General features: G+C 49.5%; 1 protein-coding gene across 1 annotated transcript; it reads left to right on the top strand.

Annotated features, from left to right (window-relative positions):
- Positions 1–1,404: 1,404 nt before the first annotated feature.
- VAX2 (ventral anterior homeobox 2) lies at positions 1,405–27,387 on the top strand (the record flags this gene model as incomplete). Its single annotated transcript, XM_082643162.1, has 3 exons — positions 1,405–1,642; positions 21,399–21,586; positions 26,950–27,387. The coding sequence occupies 3 exons, from the start codon at positions 1,405–1,407 to the stop codon at positions 27,385–27,387; spliced, it is 864 nt and encodes a 287-aa protein (XP_082499288.1).
- Positions 27,388–27,778: the final 391 nt, after the last annotated feature.

Below are 27,778 nucleotides of genomic sequence, written 5' to 3' on the forward strand. Positions count from 1 at the left end.
GGCTCAGGGAGTCATGGAGGCTGCACCAGCAGCGCACTTTGCCACGCCACTGCCACCGGCACCGGCACAGCCGTGGCCCTGCCCCCAGACACTCTCGATCGGACCCTCGGACACACCGAAGCACCCTCGCTCGCTAGCATACGGCGCAGAAAAGGGAAGCCAAGTCTGAAGTTATAGCGTTTTAGGGAAGGGGGTCACGGGCCCTCCCGCGCGCACACACAGGTTTGCACACGCGTCTTCGCTGAGGTCTCTCAATCTTTCTTCCAAGCCCCTTTCTGAGTCAAAGGAAGGGAAATCCGGGCCTGGCCTCTCCAGGCGCTGTCCAAGAAGAAGCTCGACTCAGGAGAATACTGGGATCCTCATAAAGTGCTTGGGACTCGGAGGGCCCAGGGACCCCACTGCTCAGCTTCAAAACCCAGCTCGGCTTCCAGCCGCGCTCACCTCCGCCTTTCCCCTCTCCCCAGCCCGGCGAAGCGGAACTGGGACCCGGGAAAACCTCCTCGGGGCCGGGAGTGGGGTGGGGGAGACAGGGAGATTTTCACCTTCTGTCTCAGTCTGAGATCCCCCGTGTGAAGGCCTCAGAGCCGCAGGGGACCTGGGCGTTTGCAGCCTACCACAGTCTCGGCCTCACTCGACCCTCTCGGCTCCCGGACCCGGCTACCCGTCTGCAAATCTGTCTTCTCACCCCGGCGAGTGCGGGTCATTCCCTCAGTACCCTTGCCTCACTGTCTCGGGCTCTTTTTACCACAGCCTTGGCCTTGCCCTGCAAGGAGCGCCGGGAGGGGCCTGCGGTCTGTGTTCCTGAATGTGGGCAGAGGTATAAGTCTGGAGGCGAGGGCGGCCACTGAACCCCAGGCCTGAGCCCCGGCCCCAGCCCCCCACCCCGCCAAGCGCCCGAGCAAGGCCAGCTTCCTGTTTTCTGCTCTGTCTCGTAGGTGTCGCCTTCCTGGAACACTTGGGTTATTGATCCCGCTGAAAGAGCCGGCGTGCGGAGACAGCGCTTCCCTGGGGATGAAGGGAGTGAGGAGGGGAGTAGGCTGGTGGTTGAGGGAGGGAGTTGATAACATTTAGGAGAGGATGTAGAGCCTCCCTGGCCTCCCTCTGCTGGGCTGAGGGTGGGGCTAGACTAGGGTCGGGGAGCAGGGCCAACGAACCCCCATCCCTAGGCGCAGCTCCCTCGCGCACCGCTGGGAGTCGGAGAACCCCGACTCGAGACCAATCAGCAGGGAGGGGTGGAGCGGCCGGGCGGGGGCGGGGCCGCAGGAAGAGGAGGCGGGCGGGGGGCGAGGGGGGCACGGGGGGCGAGGGGGGCGGGGTGGGGCGGGGGGTGCTAGGGGCGGGGAGGCGCAGGCTTGGCCGGCCCAGGCTGGCCAGGCGGTGGCTAAGGCGAAGGTGGCGGCCGGCATGGGCGATGGGGGCGCCGAGTGCGACGGCGGCACCTCACGCCCGGAGTCGCGGAGCGGGCGCGGCGGGGACCGCGGCGGAGCGGAGGACTCGAGTGCTGATGCCAGCGGCCGCAGCCCAAAGGAGACTGCCGGGACCTCCGCCTCCAGCCCCGCGGGCTCCAGGGAGAGCGGCGCCGACAGCGACGGGCAGCCGGGGCTCGGAGAGGCAGACCACTGCCGCCGCATCCTGGTGCGAGGTAAGAGGACATCTCGAAGCCCTGGCCCACCGGACGCCCCTCCCATCCCCTACTGGCGCCTCCGATCTTCCTGCAGCCTCCACCTCCCAATTCATATATTCATTCATTCAGTCATCATTCAGTCATTCATTCAGGAAACATTGTTTTGAGCGTCTATTGTGTGCTGGACATCGAGCTGAGTGCAGGGGACAAAGCGGCGCCCGGTACCGAAGAAATCCCCATTTCACTGCCTTACGATTCTCAGCTTCCCAGGCCCATCCGGGCGGGTTACTGTGGCGGGGGCGGAGTTGCGAGTGCGGGATGCGGAGAGCCGAGTCCCCGCCCCGCGGCCCTCGCTGCGGGTGCGGAGAAAAGCTTCACGAGCGCTCCGCGGGGTCAGGACGAGGAGGCACCAGCGTCCGGAACCGTGGGAGGGAAAGGCCAGGCTCCGCTCAGCAGCTGGGGCGCTCCCCCGCCCCCTGCCCAGCCCTGTTTCCCGTTCCCAGCCACGCAGACGCACCGGGCTGCTCCCGGGAGAGGGTACCGGGACGCGGAGGGCGGCGTGCGCCCCGCTCGCCCGCCTGGGCTTCGCTTTCTCGGTTCCCACTTCCTCGCGGCGCCTGAGCGCAGCCGGCTCTCGGCGCGGCCTTCTCCCGGCCGGGCCTTTTGCGTCTCTCCCGTTCTCCCTCACCCTTCGCCCTCCTCTCTTCTTTCCTGGCCATTTCTCTCCGCCGAGCTCGCATTCCCTTCCTGCAAGCGTCCGAGTGCCCAGCTCTGCCTGGCTTCCTCGCCTCGAGGCTGAGGCTACCCCGGCCCCCAAAGACAACCTCACGCGAAGCTCTAGGCTCGCCTTTCGCCGGACCCGGGCCTGGCCTAGCAAGATGGGAGAAGAAAGGGAACCCCGGAGTCTTGCCTTCAGCCTGTCCCTAGGCCGTGGTCGGAGCCTGAGGTCTGTTTCCTCCATCATCCCGGAGTCCCAGGACCGGGAGACCCAGCGCCTAGAAGAGGCCACTCGAGAGTAACGGCTGCCCCGGCCTCCTCCTCCAACTCGCTCCCGGCTTCCTCTCGCTGCCTTTTTCTTGCCTTTTCTTTTTGAGCACCTCTCTTGCAAGCCTAAGGGCCTAAAAAGAAATCAGCCAGAGCTGATTTCCTCGGCCACCGCCTAGGGAAGGGAAACCAGCCTGACTGACACTGGCTCGAGCTCGCTCCAGCGCCAGGACCCCGAGTTTGTCTATCTGGGCTGGGCTGTGTGTGAGCTACCCACACAGACTGGGACACCTTGGCCTGGTCAGGCACAGCCGCTGGGTTTGGGTGGCTCTTGGCAAAGGGGCTAAGGTAGAGCATGGAGGCGGCCCAATGTGAAGTTGACTGATGACCATCTTGGACACAGACTCAGGGACCCTGGTCTTCAGAAAACACAGGAAACTCCAGGCCAGGTATGGTCACCCAGCGCTGTTCTGGGTCAGGCTTGGGTCAAAGGACAGGGTATGGGGAGGTGGTCAAAGGGCAGGGTATGGGGAGGTGGTCCCCACCCAACAGGGATTCCAACAGGTATGTGGACCTGTTGGGCACCTGGGATTAAATTAGATCTCATTCCATAGACTGTGGGATGTCCTGGGTACAGGGCGTTAGCAGCCAGCTTGGAGTTCCATTAAGGAAATCTGCAGAGCTTCCAGAAACAGAAATCAGCCCCCTAAGCCCACACTCCCAAATTTAGGACCTCAAGTCCCTGCTGGACACTCACCACCTCACACTCCATCTATGGGTAGGCATTTCCTTCTGCCTGGACAATTGTAAGTCCTGTGTCCACCTACCATCCCTTCTGCTCTACTAACTCCACATGTAGATCGAATAGATTTTGTGTATAGATGTCAGTCAAATAACTCCCAGGTGTAGACTCACAAAAGGTAGGAGTAAAAAATTACCCTCCAAGAGACCACCCACTCTAGGAGCAATCCACAGCCAGGAAGAGATGGACCCCCCACTGTATGTGGGGCAGCTTGTGTGCTTTGTCAGGTGTACTTTTACAAATGCGTGTAGTAGGCAATACAGCAGTGCCATTATACAGTATAATGGAAATAGAGCACAGAGGAGGTATTTATGCACCTAAAATAAATAAAAGGTAAACAGGGGCCTCATAAATCCCTCTGTCCTTTCCACTTAATGACAAGGAGGTTATTACAGGCCTGAGATACCAGGGACATCATTTACCGCTAATCCCTCCTAGCCAGGGTCACCTGTGTCACTCTGGCCCCACTGGGCCCAGGGCGGAGGCTCTGACAGATGAAAGGCCCTGCACTGGTGAAGGGAAGTCTGCAGCGTCTTGGCCCCTGGCTGAATGTCCCTCCAGTATGCTCTAAGCGAAGGGTACATTTTACCCTTGACTTCCAAGGACACATCCTCCCAAAGTACCCTTGGAGGAAACCATAAAAGGGGGAAAGGTAGGCTGTTAGCATCTCAGCTGTCAGGTTGCTGGTGGAGTAAAGATTCTGGGAAAGAGCCCCACTCTCTCTGGGTCTTTCTTTCTGTCTCTTTTCCACTCAGCACTTGCTCCCTTGAGGGCTCTACCCCAGGTTAGCAGATCTGTTGGGGGAGTCCCAAGGTGCAGGGGAAGAAGAGGAAAGCCTAGTGCTGGAATTAAGGGAAGTTGGTTTGGAATACAGGCCTTGCTACAGCCCTTTGAACTTGAACTAGTTTCTTTGCCTCTCTGTGCCCCAGTTTCCTCATCTGTACAAAGAAAGCATAGTGCTTCCCTTCAAGGGGTATGCTAAGGGTCAGAGATGGTGTCTGTAAAACTGCAAACAACCAACAGGATCTCCGTAAATATTCCATTGAATGAAAGGGGAGAGAACTCTGAGGAGACTCAAACTGCTCCAGGCAGTGGGCCTCCTTCCTCAGGGGCCTCCCCAACTGCACCCCCTGGTCCCAGAGGCTGTGTTAAGTGTTGGGAGGTGAACGGCCAAGGGGTCAAGGACCGGCTGATGAAAGGAGGCCCAGTGCCACCTTGCAGACCACGCAGTGCGGCCTCCCCCATCCCCTTTGAGGAACCCTCGCTCCACCAATCACTCATGTTTCCCTGCCTCTGCAAAATGTGGGTCAGGGAGCCAAGGAGGCCGACCTTGCTGCATCCCCTGCCTCAAAATGGAGGCTGCTTCGTGCCACACATGGGCACAAACAAGGCCACTGGGATGACGGATGTACACACAACAGGCACCCCACACACCCCACCGGAGACACAGCTAGGCTTCCACAGGGACTTTAAAGCCGCCTAGGCTGCCCCACACCTCTGCTTGCACAGCCCATTGACTGATGAGGGGAAGGGGTGGGAGATCCTTTTGTTTTATGTTTGGAAAGGACAAGCTGTGGGCAGGAAGCAGATGGAAGGAGAGCCATGGCTCTAAGTTAGCTGCAGCCTTGGGTGCTATGGCTTTTTCGGTGGAGCCGGGATCCCTGCAATCAGAAGAGGTGGGACAACTCTCACCCCAAAAACTCCTAAACCCCACAGTCTACGCACAGTCAGATGCACCTACGTGATTCGCAAATTAATCCAGTGTCGAATTCAACAACCCCTCTGGATAGAGCCGGAAATGGCTGCCTGCCAGCGTCACCCCACCCAGCAGATGTTATGAACAATGCCTAGCGCTGGTCACAGCTCACCCAAAGCGTCCCTCTGACCTGCCAGTCTCAAAACCCCAATCGGGCCTCACCAACTCTGTGCTGCCACCTTGGCCTGAGTGGAGCAGGATTTAGAGGCTGCTGGCCGGGCACTCCCACACCTTGAAGGCCTGCGGCACTCGGGTCCTGGCTCAGCACCCCTCTGTCTGGGAGCAGGGGGACAGGAAAAATGTGGAATCCTTTGACTGAGTGAATGGCTACCACCCTCACCCCGTAGCACCAACACCCACTAGCGGAAATGCTTTCATCTGGGAGCCTGATGTATGTGACCAGTGGCTGGGGATGTGGGAGGACACAGGAAGGCCAGGGCCTATGGCTGTGGCTGAACAATTCCCTCTGTGGATGTGGGTTTGGGGCAGGGGGTCATTGAATTTAGTGGGGTGCAGCCCTCTGAGAATCTGAGTGCAGTGCTGGACCCGCGCTGCAGAAATGCATTGGTCGAAACACAGACAGCACAATGGTGTACGCCAGGCAGGGCACTGGATCGATGCTGCAGACACGTCTGAGGACACTGGGCAAGGGGCCAAGCCTTCCAGGGCTTGAGCTAGTAGCGACCCATGGGAACAGACAACTGCCTTCTGCAGCCAGGTCTGGGCTCAGCGTTGACCAGCGTCGCCTCCCTTTCTACTTGGATTTACAGCAGCCCCTGGACCTAGGAGGACTCCGCACAGACCTAGCAGTCCTCCCCTGTTAGGTCGTGGCAGCTCCACAAGGGCACACCTGCCATCTTCCTGATGGGGTGTTTTGGCAGTGGAGTCGGTGAGGCAGAGTGTTGTATTGGAAGGAGCACTGGATTGCGAGTCCCAGCGCCTGGGCCCTCCAGACACCGGACCTCGGGACTATAGCCTCAGTATAAGTTTGCTAAGAGAGGAGATAACCCAGGAGCAGCCCGCCAGGCAATGGTTGAAAGGTTTACATGATTCATGCAGGGGATTGCACTTTGGGGTTTTTGGTTTTAGTTTTAGTTTGGGGGCTTGTGGCGGGTATTAGGTTTCTTTTATATTTTCCTGGGATTGTTTTTGTTTTATGTTTATGCCTTGTTTTTGGCAGAAGGACCCACATTCTCGGGCGGGTCTGTGCTGGGCCCTTTCATTTTTGCTCTTTATTTTCCTCCTTTATATCCATGCCCCCACCCCACCCCCAACACACACAAGCAGAAGCAGACCTGCAGCCAAATGCGTAGTCTTGTTGGTGTGTCTTGCGTGCACCGTTTCATTTTCTGGGAACTGTGCAGGGCGTTTGGCGGCTCCCTGTGTTCTCAGCTCTTGCTGCCGCCCTGGGTGGTCTCTGGAACTCGGGTGCCGGTGGACCCGCTGCCGCATCCCGCGCGCGCACACGCACGCCTGAAAGGTCTGAGCGGAATTCCAGGTGGCCCACAGGTGACCCAGCCAGGCAGGGAGGTTGGGACTGCACGTGGGTACTCGGAGCTGGAGGGGAGGGAACGGACTGCAGCAGCGTGTGTCCCTGGGCCTTTGTACGGTGACACCAAACAGATTGGGTCTCCGCACACTGTGCACCCGCTGTGGCGACAGAGGGCTTCTAAGGCTCCTGTTGGCCCTACGCTCTTTCCTCAATTACGCCGGACTCAAGTCTGGGGCCGTAGTAAACAACCCAAGCTCCCTCTCAGTTCGCAGTTTCTTTGATTTGTACTTTAAATGGGTGTGGGGCCGGCGGGGGCGGTATAGGGAAAAGCATGTGAATTTTGCCTTTTATTTCCTGTTTGCTTAATATAAACTAAAGATCGGCTTGACTCTCCTCGGAAAGAGGGTAGCGGATTGCTTTCAGTGCATCCGCGAAGTTGCTTACCCCAGTTTGAACATCTCTGTGACAGAGGACGCCGAGGCAGAGTAGGCCTGCCCAGGGATCCCCGGGACCAGGGGTGGTCAGTGCGCTTGGTTTGCCCCCCACCCCGCGTCCATCCAGGAGGGAGGTTGGAGGGTCTCGGCTAGGGGTGCCGGGGTGGCAGTGGACACTACGGAAAGAGGTGGCAGTGCCAGGACCGAATCTGGCCTACAAAGCCGAGGAGTGGGCGGACCCGGAAAAGCCAGGGCTTCGAGCGCGGCCGGGGGGTGGGGGCGAGCGTGGGATGCTGCTTGCCACCCCTCCCCCCAGGCCCAGTAAAATCCCCCGAACCAACTCTCCCCCGTTCTCCCAGGATCTTGCCCTTCGCTTGCTAGTTGATTCATTCCACAAACATTAATGAGTATCTACTACGTGCCAGACCGACCCGGTGGGGCTGCTGGTGCTCAGCTTACCAACCGAGAGACTGCCTCGCCAGCGGGGACTTGCCGACGTCCTGACCCGCCCCGGCGGCGGGGCCCGGGTGGCGAGGGGGCGATGTCGGCGCTAAACTAAACTCAAGGGAAGCGGGCGCCGGAGCCCGGTTCCCTTGATGCCCCGCGGGGACCACGTAGGAGGTAGTCACCGCACTCGCCAAACCCACGCGATCTCCCCAGACGCGTTCCAGTACGCATACGGCAGGCACTCAGTAAATATTTGCCGAACGAATGAGAGGAGGCGAAACCATCCACATGTAGTGTTTCACTAGGTAGGAGGCCGCAACGCCCCTTCCTGGGAAGAACATCTGTTGTGAAGTGACCTCCTTATTTTTTGACGTTACAAAGTCGTTCCTTACATGAAATGGTGATGATGCCAGAGCACAGAATAATTGTTAAAATATGAAGTTGACGACGCCATATTTCTGTAATTTCGTGCAATCCTCAACTTGGGAACCACTGAAATACAAAACCTGAAAAAGCTCAAATATGGTTTCTTTTACTGGTTCCTTGGATCCCCAGGGCCGGGGAGGCCCCCTAGAGGAGCAGGAGGCCGAGGGAAGCACAGGGCCGAAAGGGCGGTAGTGAGCCTCCCGGCTCTCTGCAGCTGCTTAGGATGAGGTTCCACCCGCAAAGCCAACCACGTAAATAACTAGATAAATCCGCTCTCCTCCTCCCCGCCCAATTCACACGTCTCCAGGCCTCTGTTGGAGCTTGGAAATGGCCGGGTATTTAAAGTCACGGTTTGTTCTGAGTTTTGCTTGTCCCGCCGCCCACGGCGGAGCTGCGGGGAGCCAGGGCACGTTGGGTGGAGGACCCCCCGCGAGGAATGTTAAGGCCACGCTCACGATGTAGACAGGAAGATAGAGAAATTAAATTCAAAAAATAATACGTGCTCAAGGTAAAAACACACAAACCGAAGTGGTAGAAGCCAGCATTCCCAGTTTCAAGTGTGTTTCAGGAGATTTCCTCGATCTCCTATACAGACAGTAGCGAAAGGGGAATCATATTACATAAGCTGTCTTGCGACTTACCATTTAAAAAAAAAATTCAGTCCGCAGGGGTCATCTCTTTGGCCCATTTCACACAGTTCCGTGACTGTACAGTACTCCTCTGGTGGGGGAATGCCGGATTCTCCTATCCTCTGGGAGGATGTTCCTGTTATTTTTCCCTGGTACAGGGAAGCATTGTTTGTAACTGTGAAAAAGTAGAACCAACCTAAATATCCATCAACAAGGGACTGGTTAAATTAAATTTTATTATATCTGCTTAATGCAGTACTATGCAGTGGTTAGAGCACTTCTAGATAAAGATATTTATAAAATAAATTTTTTCAAATAAAAAAAGTAGTTTACAAAAAATCTTACTTTTGTAATATATAACTCACATATTTATGTTTTTCAATTACTAGGGAAGGTTTGGGAGATTGCGAAATGAGCTCCCAATGCCCGGGTCTTTGCGCCCTTGAGTGTTTCCAAAGGATAAATTCCTAGCAGTGGAATTGCTGCTTCAAAAGGTTTACACACACTAAAAAATTTTTAAATGTGTTTCCTTTAATTTTAAAATAGTAACTATTTCATTTGATTCAAACATCAAAAAGTTGTTTTAAGCACACAGTGAAAAATCTCTCTCCCATCCATGTCCCCCATCCTTCAGTTCCCACACGCTCAAAGGCAGCCATTATTTACTGCTTTCCAATATGTTCTTCGAAATAATTTCTATGCTTATGCAAGTCAGTGCAGCTATATTACCTTTTTTTCCTTTTGTTTTTTACTCATATGGTGACATCTCTATATATTTTTCTGCACCTTGTTATTTTCACTTACCAGTGTATCTTGGGATGTTAAGAACTTCTTGTTAGTTTTTTTACAGATGCATAGTATTCCATTTATAGAGACTGGATGGACCATAATGTATATTATATAACCCATGCCCTAATGGCAGACATTTGGCTTTTTTTTATGTATTTATTTTTATTTTTGTGGTATGCGGGCCTCTCACTACTGTGGCCTCTCCCGCTGCGGAGCACAGGCTCCGGACGCGCAGGCTCAGTGGCCATGGCTCACGGGCCCAACCGGTCCATGGCATGTGGGATCTTCCCAGACCAGGGCACGAACCCCTGTCCCCAGCATCGGCAGGTGGACTCTCAACCACTGCGCCACCAGGAAAGCCCAGACATTTAGCTTTTTTCTTATCTTCTGTTATTATATACAATGCTGCAATAAATCAGCTTGTTCCTTGGTCATTTCCACATGTGTGGGTATATCTGTCAGAGAGGTTCCTGAAAGTAGGTCAAAGAGTATCTGTATTTGTAATTTGTAAGACAGTGCCCAGGAGCCCTCCATAAGATGGTACCCACCCACTGCCCAGCAATGCCTGAAAGCGCTGGTATCCCCAAATCTTGCTATCACAGTTCACACTTTGTATCTCGATAGATGTTAAGTTGTTCTTCCAGGGGAAAAAAATTGTTTAGCAATTTATACCCCGCCTTTGCCCTTTCCCCATATTGGACATTGTATATCTTACATACCTTTGCTAAGAAGTACCTCACCGACATTTTAGTTTTTATTTCTTTGATTATTAGTGAAGTAGAGCATTTTTTCATTTTTATTGGCCAGTTGTATTTCTTCTGCTATCTATTAATTCATTTCATTTGGCCATTTTAATTTTCAAATATTCCTTTCCTTACTGATTTGTAGAAATTCTGTATTATGGACAGTAGCTCATTGCTTTCAATATATGTTGCAATTGTTTTTTTAGTTTATAAATTGTTCTCTAATTTTGTTTCTGATGTCTTTTGTTTTCTGAAATACAAAATATCTTTCTAATTACAAAACCAATCTGTGCTGTTTTGCTGTATCATGTAAAAATGGAAAGTTCTTCATTTCTTCCACATAATACACTTCTACTCCCAATATGCAATCTCCCAAATTTTCCCTAGTAACTGGAAAACATAAATATGTAAATGATATATTACAAAAGTGAGAGTTTTGGCAAACTGCTTTTCTTCATTTGATAAACATTCATTTAATAAATATCTTTCTATCTAGAACTGCCTCATTATTTTTAACAGCTGCATAGTACTACATTATGCAGATATAATAAACTTTTGTTTAACCAGTCCCTTGTTGATGGATATTTACATTGGTTCTATTTTTTCACACTTACAAACAATGCTTCAGTGAACATCTTTGTATCCTAATTTGAACAGATTTTTTTTAAAGTCTCATTTATGAGACAATGTGAAAAATATGTAAACAGGTGAGACATTTTATTATATTAAGGAATGGTTGTTAATGTTTCTAATTGTGACAATAGTATTGTGATTGCTTTTTTAAAGGAGTCTTTAGAGATACGTATAAAAATGTTTCTGGATGAAATGATATGGTGTCTGGGACTTGCTTAAAATTAGAGGGATATAGAAGAAATGGGATTGTTCCTGTGTTTATAATTGTTGAAGTTGAGGGATAGGTATATCAGAATTCATTATACTATTCTCTCTCATTTTGTATGTTTGAAATTTCTCATGATAAAAATTTTAAAATTATAAACATCATTTCACATATGTCTGGTATGCATATAATTACAGGATAAAGTCCTAGAAGTGAAATTTTAAAATACAAGTATATATGCTTAAAACTGTGATTGTTATTTCTAAATGCCAAAAATGTACGAATTTATACTCCCAGAAATTGTATATAAATGTGCCATTTCTCCACATCCTCCCAACCCAGGATATACTCAGTCTTTTAGAGTAAAATCTTTTCAAGTGAAAAAAAATCTTATTTTATTTGGCGTTTTTAATTACTAGTGAGGTTAAACATATTTTCATATACTTATTTTTCATTTTTATTTCCTCTTCTGTGAATTTTTCATTCATATACTTAGCCATTTCTCTATTGGTTTGCTCATTGTTTTCTTATAGTAGTAAACATTATTTATACATATATATATCAATATATGTTATATAAATATACTTATGTAAACATATAACATATATGTAGCATATGTAAACATACAAACATATACATATTTTAAAATATTTTATAGAAGGAAAATGATGCCTTTTTCTGTGATGTGTTGCAAACATCCCCAGATCTTTTTCTTTTACTTTTTTTTTTGACTTTGCTGTGAGTTGGGGGGTTTTCTGAACTCAAATTTAAACTTTAATCACATCTAACGGTCATTTCCTTTTGGGCTTCTACATTTTAGTTCTCAACTAGAAAGTTCTTCTCCAACAAAAGGTAACAATATTATATATATTATATATAATGTATATGTTATATATATTTATAATACAATACTCTTAAATTTTGTTACAAAAAATTCAGTATGAATTACAATTTTTTGTTTATAATTTATCTTTTATTTTTCTTTCTATTGTCTCTTCATTTTTGAAGTATAAAATATTCATTTTTAAAAATTTTTTTTTTATATTGGAGTATAGTTGATTAACAATGTGTTAGTTTCAGGTGTTCAGCAAAGTGATTCAGTTATACACATACATGTATCTATTCCTCTTCAAATTATTTTCCCGTTTAGGTTGTTACATAATATTGAGCAGATATTAGGGAGTTTGGGATTGACATGTACATGCTGCTATATTTAAAATGGATAACTGACAAGGACCTACTGTATAGCACAGGGAACTCTGCTCAATATTGTGTAAAATATCCTTTTAATTACAAAACCAATCCATGCTGAAATCATGTGAAAGTTGAAAATTTTTCATTTCCCTCACACGATACACTTCCACTCCCAAGACGTAACCTCCCAAACTTTCCCTAGTCATTGAAAAACATAAATATGTAAGTTATATATTACAAAAGTGGGATATTTTTGCACACTGCTAAAATAGTCTGTTCACAGACTGTGATAGTCTTGGCAACAAACCAAATAATAAAGGAGTGCATAAAGTAACACGGGAGAGGGGCTTACCTTGTGGCGCAGTGGTTGAGAGTCTGCCTGCCGATGCAGGGGACACGGGTTCGTGCCCCAGCCGGGAAGATCCCACATGCCGCGGAGCGGCTGGGCCCGTGAGCCATGGCCGCTGAGACTGCGCGTCCGGAGCCTGTGCTCCGCAACGGGAGAGGCCACAACAGTGAGAGGCCTGCGTACCAAAAAAAAAAAAAAGTAAGATGAGAGAAATCTTCTCTCCCTGACCAGCTCCCACTCCACAGAACAAACAGAAAAGAGAGGTGTTCAACCTGCCAGACTTAATTCTATGTAGGTACAAGCACGCACACACACAAAGTTTAGTTTTACCTTTTGTTCTTTATAAAACTGGGTTTGTACACATGTACTTGTTGTTTTCACATAGCAGGATTTAATGGACATCCATTCAGGTCAGTATATGAAGATGTACCTCATTCTTGTTAATGTCTACATAACAGCCAAAGCATGACTATACTGTGACTTCATCAACAGTATTCCTGTTGATAAACATTCAGCTTTTTCCTTTTTTTTTTTTTCCTCTTACAAACTGCTACAAACAGTGAGTCTATCTTTATGAAAGTATACCAATATTTCTCTGGGGTAGAAACCTCTATAAAATTTCTGAAACAAAGGAACTATGCATTTTTTAATTTAGCTAGGCATTGTGAAATTACCCTCCAAGAAAAGTTTATTTTGTATTAATTTGTATTCTCACCAATAGAGCTTGAGAAAACCTATTTTCCTTCACCTTTGCCAGCACAACTTTCCCAGCCTGATAGATAAAATATGATATCTGAAAAAAAATTTATCTCATTGCTGTTCTAACTTTCATTTTCTCTAAGTCCCTCTGAGCTTGAGTATTTTTTCATATATTTTAGCCATTAGTATTTCTTCTCCTCTGAATAACCCTTTCATTTAATTTGTTAAGTTTCCCACTGGACTGCTTGACTTTATTTATTAGACTATAGAGGCTGTGTGTGTACTAGACATTAAGACTGTTATGCATGTATTATTAACATTTTCTCCCAATCTGTCACTTGTCCTTTAACTGTCTCTCATCCTGCAGAAGATTTGATTTCTAGGTACTCAAATCTGCCATTTATTTTTTTTAATTCTTCAGAGTTTTTATTCCATTTTTAGAGCTTTGTTTTTTACATCTAAAGTTTTAATCCATCTTGTGTATATTTTTGCCTGCAGTGTGAGATAAATTACTTTATTCCAGATAATGAGCTAATCGTCCCTAAAGCCAGGTCTTTAATAATCTTGTCTTTCCTCCAACTAATTTGAAATATCTTTATAATATACCAATTCCTCATATATGCTTGGATTTGCTTCATAACTCTTGTGTCATCATCATACCATTTTAGTTGCTGTAGATATGTAATATATTTTGCTGTAATGGTAATACAAGTATTCTCTCCTTATTCTTTACATTTTTTCTCAACTATTCTTCCATTTTAAATTTTCCCAATAAACTTGAGAATGAATTTTTATAAGGAATTTTTATAGTGATCACATTATGTTTGTTAATGCAGGAAGGACCTTGTCACACTTAAAAATCAGCACAGGACTTCCCTGGTGGCACAGTGGTTAAGAATCCGCCTGCCAATGCTGGAGACACGGGTTCGATCCCTGGTCTGGGAAGGTCCCACATGCCACAGAGCAACTAAGCCCGTGTGCCACAACTACTGAGCCTGTGCTCTAGAGCCCACAAGCCACAGCTACTGAAGCCCACGCGCCTAGAAGCCTGTGCTCCACAACAGGAGAAGCCACTGCAATGAGAAGCCCACACACCACAAGGAAGAGTAGCCCCGCTCCTTGCAAATAGAGAAAGCCCGTGCACATCAACGAAGACCCAGTGCAGCCAAAAAAAAAAAAAAAATCAGCATGTTAACAGCTTATCATGCAAAGGAACTACGTGGGTGCTACATGGATGAAGTCGGGTAGGACTTTGAGGGGGTCTATTAGGAGAGGTAGGTGGAGAGGGTAGTTTTTGGTCCTGGAGGTCAAGAGCGTTAGCTATCTGTTATCAAGCAGGGGTCATCACCTCTCCCATGGCAAAGGCTCTTTGGATGGAACTCACTCTCCCCTGTACCCCCAGGGCTCACCTCTCTTTGAGGAGATCTGAAGGACAGCAAAACTCAGCCTTCATTCCAGTTAGACTCATGCATTTCACCCTAACAAGACCTTACCCACAAAGAGGCTCTGCAGTTAAGCTGCCCGTCCTTCCCGGTGCTTCCCCCGCAACCCCACCTAGAAAAGGAACAATTCCGGGAAGGGGGCTCTGTCAGTAGGACGGACTAGATTTTGCTGCAGAGACAACCCAAAACTTCAGAGGTTTAACAAAAGTATATTTCTAACTCACTTGATAAGTCCATCACAAGTGGGCAGGGGCTGGTCTTGGTACTCAGAAACCCAAGCTCCAGCTTGGCTCCTGCCTCTATGACCATCACAGTAGGGGGAAGGCGGTGTGGCAAATCACGAACCAGCTTTTGACGTGTTCTCCTGAAAGCGCCCGCATCCTTTCCTCTTGACTAAAACAAATCATATGGCCACATCTGATTGCAAAGGGCAGAAAATCAGTGCAACCCTACCATGTGCCTGGAAGGAGTTGGAAACACTGGTGAACAGCATTCATGGCTTATACATTAACTTGACTTTGATGAGTGGCCTTCTCTGCCACTCCTGGCTAAAATAGCAAATGCAAAAACACACACCATGACTTTTTTTTTTGTCTGCGTCGGGTCTTCGTTGCTGCACTCGGGTTTTCTCTAGTTGTGGTGAGTGGGGGCTACTATTCGTTGCGGTGCTCAGGCTCTAGGCACACGTGCTTCGGTAGTTGAAGCACACAGGCTCAGTAGTTGTGGCTCGCAGGCTCTAGAGCACAGGCTCAGTAGTTGTGGCGCACTGGCTTATTTGCTCCGCGACATTTGGGATCTTCTCCGACCAGGGATCAAACCCACATCCCCTGCGTTAGCAGGTGGATTCTTAACCACTGCGCCACCAGGGAAGTCCCACACACTATGACTCTTGTATGTTAGCTATTTGGAGAGGGTCAGTAATATCCCCTTATCTTGTTTTATTTTCTTCACAGCATTTATCAGTACCTTTCATATTAGTTTTTAAATTTATTATCTGTCTTTCTCCCTAACACAAGGGCTATGGGAACAGGGACCTTGTCAGTTTTGCTCATTTCTATATCCTCAGACCTGAGAATACTATTTGGCACATAGTAGGCGCTTATTAAATTTATGTTGAATGGTTGAATAGACACAGTTGTTTTACTTACATAAATGGGGTAGTACTATTTACTTTCTTTCACTTAATGTCAGTTCATATAGATATTGCCTCATTCTTTTAAATTGCTACGTGGTATTTTATAAAATATGAATGGTATGAATGTACCATAGTTTGTTCAGCCATTTCCCTTACAGGGAACACTCAGGATGCTTTCGAATTTTCAACATTTTGAACAATGCTGCAGCAAACATCCTTATATATACCTTGGAGCACATGAGCCTGTGCTTTTCTGGATAAATACCTACTAAAATAAAATTGCTGGAGCAGTAGTTGTGTGCATCTTTAAACTTGACAAATGCAGCCTCAAACGTTGTGACAACTTATGGTTCTACCAGCAGTGAATGGGAGTGTGGATTCCCCAACAGTGCATCATTGCTTTATTAATCATCTGCTAATGTCTTTCCAGTCTTAAGGGAGATAAATGATTATCCATTGTTGCTTGAACTTGCATTATCCTGATTACTGTGAAGCTGTGCTCATCTTTTCATATATTTATTGGCCATTTGGATGTCTTTTCTGTGAATGGCTCACATAAATTACTTGACCATTTTTTCTGTTAGACTATTGCCCTTTTTTAAAAAATTGTATATTCATAATTGCATTTTATATATTCTGGATATTATTTCTTTGCCTTTTAAAAAAAGATTTTCTTCAATTCTGTCTTTCGTATTTTATCTTGGTTTTGGTGCCTTTGTCATACAAAAGTTTTTAGCTTTAATGTAGTCAAATACATCCTTTATTTTTCCTTTACAGTCTAGGTTTGCATTTTGCTTGGAAAGCTCTTCCCAAGCTTAGGATTCTAAAAATAGCCTCCTATATTTTCTTTTAATCCCTTTATCATATTATAGTCTATGATTTGCTCTCTAATCCATTTGAGACATTGTTCTTTATGGCGTGAGATGTGAAATTAACTTGATTTTATTCCAAACGGGTAATTTATGGTCATCAATCTACTTAACTCTACTGATAGACTAGACCAACCTGTCCCCATATACAATGTTCCCTTTATCATAAACTCTGTCACTATATGTACATGGCTCTATTGTGTATTCCTTATTCCATTTTGTTTCCCAATATTCAGTTATTTGAATACCAACTTTACCATTTCTATTATATCCATGTCTCATTTATTTACTTAATATTTTAGCATAATATATTTTAAAATGAAATACCTACTTTAGCTTCATGCTAAGCATATAAAATCATAGATTTAAATTTTTTCTAGTAAACCCTAAAATAAGTGCATATCTTTTGAAATGACAAAGGTTTATTTATGTACCATTTTAAATCATCTTACAAACCACGAGTGGAATGCAAAGGCATTTGGGGAAACACTGTTGTATTCTTTCCACTAATGGATTTGTCAGTTTCTGTGACAAAACATCATTCTAGCTTCATGGCATGTTTTGTTGTTGTTGTTAATGTTTTATCTTGAAATAGCTGGAGGATCACAAGGAGTTGCAAAAATGGTAGGGAAATCCCATGTATCTACAACCTAGCTTCTCACAATGGTGACATCCTATATAACTATAATAATGATCAAAATCTGGAAATTGACATTAATACAATGTAATTAACTAGACCACAGACCTTCTTCAGATTTCACCCATTTTTTGCATGCACTTTTTTCTTTGTATATAGTACTATGACATTTTATCACAGTTATAGATCCATATAACCACCACCCCAATCAAGATACAGAACTCTTCTGTCACCACCAAGAAACCCCTATATAGTCACAGCCTCCCTTCCCTAACCCCTGGCAAGCACAGATCTGTTCTCCACCTCTGTAACTTTGTCATTTTGATAATGTAATATAAATGGAATCATATAGTACATAATCTGAAGGACTGCCTTGGCTTTTTTCACTCAGTATAATTTCCCTGGAGATGTATCCAGTTTGTTGTGTCTATCCATAGTCATTGTTGTACCACGGTTTGTTTATCCATTCACCTGTTGAGGGACAATCTGGATTGTTTCCCTTTGGGAGCTACCACAAATAACACTACTATGAACATCTCCGTGTAGGTTTTTCTGTTTTTTTTTTTTGCCGTACGCGGGTGTCTCACTGTTGTGGCCTCTCTCGTTGCGGAGCACAGGCTCCGGAAGCGCAGGCTCAGCGGCCATGGCTCACGGGCCCAGCCGCTCCGTGGCATGTGGGATCTTCCCAGACCAGGGCACGAACCCGCGTCCCCTGCATCGGCAGGCGGACTCTCAACCACTGCACCACCAGGGAAGCCCTCCGTGTAGGTTTTGATGTGAACCTAAGATTTCGTTTCTCTAGGATAAATGCCCAGGAATGAGATCACGGGGTGGTTAATATAGCTTAAACTGCCAGGTCAGTTTCCAGAGTGGCTGCACCCTTTTACATTCCCACCAGCAATGAATGAGAGATCTAGTTTCTTGGCATCCTCACCAGCCTTTTGGCACCCTTTTTTTTTTTTAATTGAGATGCAATTCACGTAACATAAAACTTGACTTTTTGTTTGTTTGTTTGTTTGGCTGTGTTGGGTCTTCGTTGCTGCATGCAGGCTTTCTCCCATTGCGGCGAGCGGGGCCTACTCTTCGCTGCGGTGTGTGGACTTCTCATTGCAGTGGCTTCTGTTGTTGCAGAGCACGGGCTCTAGGCGCGTGGGCTTCAGTAGTTGTGGCACACGGGCTTCAGTGGTTGTGGTGCACAGGCTTAGTTGCTCCGTGGCATGTGGGATCTTCCTGGACCAGGGCTCGAACCCCTGTCCCCTGCATTGGCAGGCAGATTCTTAACCACTGCGCCACCAGGAAATCCCCTCAGTCTTTTAATTTTTGCTACTCTGATACGTATTTCTCCTGGTTTTCATTTGTTTTCCCCAATGGCTAGTGATGTTGAACATCCTTTCATGTGCTGATTTGTAGGGCCTGTTTGGATATCTGGAGACCGGTCTGAGGTGCCTTTTGTTCCATGCTCCTGCCTCTCCTGGCCCTGAGGAGGAGGGCTGCCCTTGGCTGCTCCCCGAGGCAGGAATGCTCCTCTTAGCTCCTCTACAAAGAGGAGAGTGGTGGGGGGCTTATATGATTTGACCTCAGTGGTCAGGAGCACAGGCTCAGAGCTTCAGGTGGGCTCCAGGAGGCTTACCCAGAAGAGGATATGAAGCTTCCAGCACCACGTATGACACCCCTCACCCTGTCTTCTGTTCACAGCCCCCCAAGACACTTTTAATCAAATCAGTGCCTTTGGAGCTGGGCTCACTTGAGTGTTGTAAGGAAAGTTCTGAGACTGGTTTCACAGTTGTAGACGGTAGAACATGTGCAAAGGGGACCCAGTCACAACGAGATCACAAATATTACGCCACTATTTTTTTTTTTTTTTTTTGCGGTATGCGGGCCTCTCACTGTTGTGACCTCTCCCGTTGCGGAGCACAGGCTCCGGACGCGCAGGCTCAGCGGCCATGGCTCATGGGCCCAGCTGCTCCGCGGCATGTGGGATCTTCCCGGACCGGGACACGAACCCGTGTCCCCTGCATCGGCATGCGGACTCCCAACCACTGCGCCACCAGGGAAGCCCTACGCCACTATTTTAAAATGTAGAAAGTATCGGGGTGGGGGGAAGCTTGAGTTGTCCCCAAAGGCCTATGGTTCTACCAAGCCTCCAAGAGCGGGGCGCCCTTCCGTGTGCTGTGCTCTGCCCAGCGCCCTGGCAAGACTAGCCCAGTGGTGGGGGAAGGCAGCCTCTGGGCCATGACTCTGTCCCCCACCCAGGCTCACCTCCCCGAGGGTTGACTGAGAACACGAAGGTGCTCGAACCTCTGAGATCGGGGGCAGGACCTTCGAGCTAGGAGCCCATGAAGAGCTGAAGTGCACCCTGGAGGAGTGAACATTAACTGGCCCTAGCAGGAGGCAGGAAGAACCTGTCTCATAAAATACACTGAGGGACTTGGAGGGAGAGGTCTCAGGTTCACCCTCTAGAGTAGGGATTCTAAAAGTATTCTTTACAGTCCTGTGGCTCAGAAGGAGCCTCTTAACAAACAGCACATCCCAAATGCAATTCCTTTCCTACATCTTCCAGGGCAATGATGAACCCGTTCAGAAGATTCCATTTTCTACCCATGACCAAAGTTTTCTTCACTATAACCTATCAATTGAATCACTAAGGATTACTAAAAGAGGGTGTTCGTCGAGTAAAATGAGGGTGTTTCTAGACCTTATTAAACACTGTCAGTATGAACTTGGGTAAGCGACTTAAAATTTGTGCCTCCATTTCCCCATCTGTAAAATGGGGATAATAACAGTTCCAACTTCACTGAGACATGGGGAAAGTTTAAGTACTTAAAACGGTGCCTGGCCCAGAGCAAGCATTGCAGAGATGTCAGCTATTATTATGAGCAGCCGCGGCCACTAACGCTTCTGACCGCATTGCAAACTTCCACTGTGCATGCCCCCTGGAGATGGGTGGAGTTCCTGCAAGCTTGGAGGTTTGCTTTGTTACCTGTGCTTGGTAACAAGTGCTGCCTTGAGTTGGTAAGTTTCCCAGTGACACTAACCTTCCTATGTAACAGCAAATTACTCTTAGTTTAGCTTTATCATTATTCACAGCACGTGTTATCATTATTCACAGCACGTGTTGGGAGAGGTTTGGTAAATCCTACAGAATATGATGCTGCATATTTCCACACTTTAATTTTTGACATAAAACTTTTCTAATAACTAGATTTCAAGCCATCAGTGTATGTGGTTCAAACGTGGATCATCTCTGCCCCTATACTGAAGGCTGATGTGTATATATATATATATATATATATATATATATATATACCCCAAGAAATTTTGCTTTTGCTGAGTTCTTTCAGTGGGACTATCTGGTGAATGTGGGCTACAGATTTTTCAACCTTTCCTAAGTAGGCTCCAAAATATTAGAAACCCCATGCATGGAGGGCATCAGACCAGGGCCCAGGAGGGTGGCCCTGCTGAACAGGACTAGGCACACAAGGAGTGGCAGAAGTTCTCCCTCTCAAAGGCACCCCAGAAGTTTGATACAGTGACAGTGGTCCTCAGGCTCCTCCTGGGGATCCCAGCTCCACCCCACACCAGCAAGCCTCTTCATGGACCCCAGGAGGGTCTGTGGATAGAGACTGCACCCATACACCCTAGACACACACACACACACACACACACACACACACACACACACACACGGCTTAAGACCTGGCTCTGGACATTTCCAACAGTAAGTCTTACCTGATTGATCATATCCAATTCTAACCCATCTTTTCCTCTTCACTTGAGGACTTGGTATTTCTCTTTCCACTTGTTTCTTATTCTGCTAAGGGAAGACAATCCTGACTGGGTCAGACTGAGTCCTTTCTGACCAGGCTATGATGATAGACCTGACATTTGTGCTGAGGCCCATTCACATACATACATTAGATACAACATACTGCATTGGGTGATTAAGGAGGTAAGGCCCAGAGAGGGTAAACAATTTGTCAGAGGTCACACAGCCAGGCCCAGACATGAGGAGCTCCCCATCAGATCATGCTGCCTCTCATTAAGATGCTCATTGGTGGCTTAAATCCTTAACTAGTGAACTAACTTGCCTCTTTTCATGACCCCTGCAGATGCCAAAGGAACCATCCGGGAAATTGTCCTGCCCAAGGGCCTGGACCTGGACCGGCCCAAGCGGAGCCGCACATCCTTCACAGCTGAGCAGCTGTACCACCTGGAGATGGAGTTCCAGCGCTGCCAGTATGTGGTGGGCCGTGAGCGCACTGAGCTGGCCCGTCAACTGAACCTCTCGGAGACCCAGGTAAAAGGGCAGGGCCAGGCCACTCCATCCCTGCCCTGGCAGCCCAGGAAGTCCTTGGGGTGTGAGGCCTGTGGGCTGCTGCTCGGAGACCCAGCTTTGGAGTTCAGACATGTACTAGGGAAGGGCTTAAAGTTACAGATAAACCAGAACAAATAAATATAGTGCTGACAAGAGAAAGTTGGTATATGCCAACAGGGTGTGGGTGAGGGAGTCGGGGTGGGGGGGGCTTCTGGATGTATCAGGTGCTACTTCCAGTGGAGTATGGGAATAGGAGGAAGGGTCATTCAATTTGCAGGGGGGTGTTTGTTGGTGCAGGAGGGAGCCTGCAGGAAGGCATGGTGAGAGGTGGGCTTGCTGGGAGCAAAGATTCAGCGGCGAGATGAGCCATTACAAAATTGGGCTGGGGTGCTTCCCTGGTGGCGCAGTGGTTGAGAGTCCGCCTGCCGCTGCAGGGGACACAGGTTCGTGCCCCGGTCCAGGAAGATCTCACATGCCGCGGAGTGGCTAGGCCCGTGAGCCATGGCCGCTGAGCCTGCGCGTCCGGAGCCTGTGCTCCGCAACGGGAGAGGCCACAACACTGAGAGGCCTGCATACCACAAAAAAAAAAAAAAAAAATTGGGCTGGGGACCTCTCATTTCCCCATTCTGGGCCTTTTCCCATCCTCCCTTCATCCCAGTGTGCCTCTGAGAGAAGGGGTCTGAATGCCCCCTTCACCCAGGAAGGGCTTAGCACATAGCACTGAGCACCTACTCTGTGTGAATGGAGGTATTTCAAGCTGGTAATAGAGCTAAATAATAAAAATAGTAATAGTACTACTAATAATATTGGGCTGGCCAATAAGTTCGTTTGGGTTTTTCCATAACATCTTAGGGAAAAACCTGAACGAAATGTTTGGCCAACCCCAAAATACTTCCCCAGTACTTACTGTGCTCAGGCACTGTTCTAAGTTAGTTGTTAGTTTACTAATCCATCCCAACAACCCTATGATGTAGCTACCAATATTATCCCATTTTACAGATCAGGAGAGGTTCTGCCCAAGGTCATACAACGACTAAGTTCCAGAAGTAGGATTTAGACAAGCAGTCCGGCCTCTTTATGCTGCCTGTAAACTGGGTAACCACCCTGGAGCTTGTCAAAAAAGACTTAGACACTCTAAGTCCAGCTACAGGTAAACAGCCGAGGGAGGTCAGTCAATGCATGTATGGAAAGGGCCAAACCAGGACACATGAAGGGAAGAGGAGAGGAGGGCGAGGAGAAGGAAGCAGACAGTCTGGGGAAAGCTGCCAGAGGATCTGTGAGGCTCTCCAAGCACCGCCCGCTGCTGCCCTGGCCCCGGCCTTGGTACCGCCGTCCCGCGGCAGTGAGGTCAGGATCATGGGCAGCTGGGAGCAGCTGCTGTCCTGCAGGCCGGGGCATCTCCGCCTGCACTGTTTCCCTCCAGCCGCCCCTGTAGAGCCCCAAACAACCCGGCAGATGGCCTGGGGTAGCTGGGCCCTCCGTCCAGCTGAGTCACTGGGGCTGGAAACCAGGCTGTGTTCGGGGGCCTGCAGTGGCCAGGCGGGGCCAGAGCTCCGGGTGGGGAGTCAGGGAGACCCCCTCAGACCCTGAGGTCTAGGCACAGAGTCACCCCTCCTCCTTGCCCTAATTTCCCTCTGTCTTGCCTAGCTTTACCCCCAAACTCTCCCCTGAAACTTTCTTTCCAAGGACACCTCAGATGCCCAGGCCAGAAGCTCCTTCTCAGTGCTCATCCTTCCCCTGCCCTGCCTGCAGTACAGGCTACATTTATCTGCCCTTGAAGGTCAAGGCCAAGCCCCTTCTCCCCCAGGAAGCCTTTCCTAAGGCTTCTTGACTTTGCTGCAAGACCTATTCCACATGGCTCGACCTGTAAAGTGTGGTATGTGTGTGTGCGTGTGCGTGTGTGTGTGTGTGTGTGTGTGTGTGTGTGATGTGGTGGGCACCAACCAGTATGCACTTCCCAAAAGCAAGAATGTATCTGAAAGCCACATCTGCTCTTCAGGCCTCCCTGGGGAGCCCAGCACACAGCTGGGCACACAGTGGGCCCTCAGTGAATCCTCGACTAACTGATTACTGCTTACCACCCTCCTTATTCTTTCCCCCATCCTGGGGTTTTGCAGATAATTTGCAGTGTAACTAACACTTACTGAGGACTTCCGTGCACCAAGCACAGTTCTAAGTGCTAGATGTGTTCTAACTGGTTTAGTCTTCACCACAGCCTCGTGGGATAGGTGTGCAGTTCTTCTTCTGACACCACTTCCCACATGAAATATGTGGTGTTTTCCCACACCAACAGCAACCAATTCTCCAATACCAGCTGGGTTTCCAGCAATGCAACTCCATTCAGTTCTGACCCTAACTCCTGGAGTTAACACAGACACTACAGGTGAAGGGCTCAGCCTCATGGGACGGTCCCACATCAGATGCCAGTAGCAAGTCCCAGGGCCACCCATACTTCTGACCAGCTATAAATAGGGGGGTTCCCACATCCCCCTCCTTAGGCTTGATAATTTCCTAGAATGACTCACAGAACTCAGGAAAACACTTTTCACTGTATTTACTTGTACGGATTTATTATAAAGAATACAACTCAGAAATAGGCAGATGGAAGAGATGCACAGAGCCAGGTATAGTGGGGAGAGTTCATGGAGCAATCCTCATTGTTCAAGAGACTTTATAACCCAGTCTCCAGCCCCCTCCGCTCCCTGGAAGGGTGGGGCTGAAAGTTCCAACCCTCTAGTCACAGGTCTGGTCTTTCTGCGACCAACCCCCATTCTGAAACTAGGGGTCCACCCTGAGTCACCTCATTAGCATAAACTCAGGTGTGCTCAGAAGGAACTGGTTATGGATGACAAAAAGCTCTGGGCCAAGAACAAGGTACAAAGACCAGGTGTATTTTTTTCAGTACAGCAGAATGGCTCTTTATTATTTTTACGTTAAAGAGAAGGAAACTGAGGCACACAGAAATTAAATAACATGCTCAAAATGTAAAGCAGGCACATTCATTAGCTCTTCTAATCTTTATAAAAAGATGACTTTCAGGACTTCCCTGGTGGTCCAGTGATTAAGACTCCGCACTTCCGGGCTTCCCTGGTGGCGCAGTGGTTGAGAGTCCGCCTGCCGATGCAGGGGACACGGGTTCGTGCCCCGGTCCGGGAGGATCCCACATGCCGCGGAGCGGCTGGGCCCGTGAGCCATGGCCGCTGAGCCTGTGTGTCCGGAGCCTGTGCTCTGTGGTGGGAGAGGCCACAGCGGTGAGAGGCCCGCGTACCGCAAAAAAAAAAAGTGGTTCGTCACCACGAATAATTTGAGAGACACTGCTCAAAGCACTTATTGCCACCCGACAGCCACGCCTGTTTGTTTTTATTGGTTGTTTATCTTCTACCTCCCCCTCTCCCGTGTGTCCACTCCACACGGCAAGGATTTGCTCTGCTTTGTGCACTGCTGATTCCGCCCGTCTAGAACAGCGTCTGGCACAGAGTGGGCACTCAGTACCTACCTGCGGAATGATGAGTGAGTGAGTGAAGGCAGCAATCAACCTCAAGTAGATCCCGTAACTCCCTGGTCACTTTCATTTACTGAAACTCAATCCAATCCCGTTTAAAACACCCAACTCGGGCTTCCCCGGTGGCGCAGTGGTTGAGAGTCTGCCTGCTAATGCAGGGGACACGGGTTCAAGCCCTGGTCTGGGAAGATCCCACATGCCGCGGAGCAACTGGGCCCGTGGGCCACGACTGCTGAGCCTGCGCGTCTGGAGCCTCTGCTCCGCAACAAGAGAGGCCGCGATAGCGAGAGGCCCGCGCACCGCGATGAAGAGTGGCCCCTGCTTGCCACAACTAGAGAAAGCCCTCGCACAGAAACGAAGACCCAACACAGCCAAAAATAAATAAATACATACATACATACATACATACATAAATACATAAATAAATAGCCAAAAAAAAAAAAACACCCAACTCACATCTGTTTCAAATCTTTTCTTCCCTCCCCCTTCGCCCACTCAGAAGAGGCCTGACTCACTGCTGGAGGGACCTGCAGGGGAAGAGCCCCTCCCATCACAGCCGCTAGAAGGGAGTGTGCTCTGTCTGAGTCACCTGCTCACCCTCGCCCACCAGCAACGTAGGAGGGCAAGGAGAGTGGCACCTTCTGGCCTGAGGAGCCTCATGGTTGGAGGTCTTTGCTAGAGGGGCAGTTGCTCCCACAGGTGGCATGTTAGGCATGGCCCCGGGCAGCCTTAGCTCTGCGCCCATCCTGCCCAGGCCAGCCTCCTCCTCTCCACCTCTCCTTCACCCAGGGCCACATGAGTTACAGCTTCCCTTATGTACTCCAAGGTTGGAGGGAAACAGCGGGTCTCCCCATGCTTTTCTTTCTGGGCCCTCCACTCCGTGGTCCCTCCTGGTCCTGCTGGCACAGACTACCCAGCCAGCTTCCAGCCTCTGTGCTCCTGGGGACACGGGTCTGGGTGCTGCAGTGATTGACAGGTTTTCCAGCTGAGAAGCAACTGTCCGTCTCTCCTTCTCTCAGGCATTTCCAGGCCCTGCAAGTGATTCAGGACCCAAAACCTGCCTCCTGGGGGGAGCACCCTGTCCTTCCCAGAGAAGGGAGAAAATCCCATCACTGTCAGGGGGCCCGCAGAACTGACCACTGAGCTCCTCCCTGACCCCCAGCCTTCCTTTCCTTCTACAGACTAGGATGGGGTTGGAGTGCTGGGTGCGGGGTGCTGGCAGAGGGCAAGTCCTCCTCCTCTCAAAAGGCCTTGAAAAAGGTCTCTGCCCTTTGGTTGGTGGCTCCATTTAGGATGTCCCCAGCTTTGGGTGTGTGGCCGTTGGAAGTGTCCCTCACCATCCTGACACATCTTCTTACACTTGGTATCACGTTGAGAAGCCCTTATAGGTGATGGGGTGGGAGGGAACTGCTGAGAGTTTCAAACAGGGGGATGGCCAGATGGGCTAGGGAGCTCCCTTCAGAGGCAGCATGGGGGCCGAGACAGGAGGAGGGGGGTGGCTAAGAGTGGAAGGAGTGCGGGCCAAGAGGGGAACTCATCTGTGCCCTCCCACCTCCACCCTCCAGCTGCCAATCCACCCCTCCATCCTAGGGTCAGCGTAGCAGTGGAGGGGTGCCCATGATTTGGGGGCCCAGTGTCTCTTATCAGTTCCCCCAGTCAGCCTGATTGTGGGAAGATCTTAATGACAGTCTGATTGCTCTTCTTTCCCCTCTCACTGCACCCCTGCTCCCCCCTCCCCACTCCCCTGCCCCTTCCTTTGCTCCCCCCCCACCCCCCGCGCCGCCACTTTGCTCCGCCTGTCCCCTCTCCCTCGCTGACACCCCTCTCCTTGCTCCACCCCAAGGTGAAGGTCTGGTTCCAGAACCGCCGCACCAAGCAGAAGAAAGACCAGAGCAGAGACCTGGAGAAGCGGGCGTCCTCCTCGGCCTCCAAGGCCTTCACCGCCCCCGACATCCTGCGGCTGCTGGAGCAGGGCCGGCTGCTGTCCCCGCCCAGCGCCCCCAGCCTCCTGACGCTGACCCCCGGCCCGCCGCGCCTGCCTGCCAGCCACAGGGGCACCTCCTTGGGTGACCCCAGGAACTCGTCCCGGCACCTCACCCCGCTGACCTCAGCCTCAGCGTCGCCCCCGCTGCCGCCCCCTCCGCCAGCCCTCTGCTTCTGCACCGCCCCGCTCCTGGACCTGCCTGCCGGCTACGAACTGGGCTCCTCGGCCTTCGAGCCCTACAGCCGGCTGGACGGGAGGGTAGGCAGCGCCGGCGGCGGCAAGAAGGCCAGCGCTTAAGTCTCCACCCCCCGTGTGACACTGAGTCCCCAAGCACAGCACCACCCGGGCCTCCTGGGCCCAGAGACGAGAAGGGGCAGCCACACACCCTGCCCCGCCCACCCTGCAGCTCAGAGACTCTCCAGTGGATGACGTTGGTACCGCAGCTTGTGTGTGTGAGCGCAGTGTGTGTGCGTGTGCCTCTAACTGAAATAAAAGGAAAACAATGACAAGGAGGGAAACGGAGTCCCCACAGCACTGCCACTGCCCCTCAGTCCCCTCTCCTGCTCCTCACTGGGAAGGAAAATGGGCTTCAGTCAGGGGAACCTCTGATGGGAGAGGCGGAAGCTGGGGCCACGTTCGCAACTCGGGGGGATCGGGGTACCCACCTGACTCCCGCTGCCAGTTAGAG

The sequence above is a fragment of the Mesoplodon mirus genome, assembly GCF_964341445.2.
Source record: "Mesoplodon mirus genome assembly, chromosome: 14".
Classification (NCBI taxonomy): Eukaryota; Metazoa; Chordata; class Mammalia; order Artiodactyla; family Ziphiidae; genus Mesoplodon; species Mesoplodon mirus.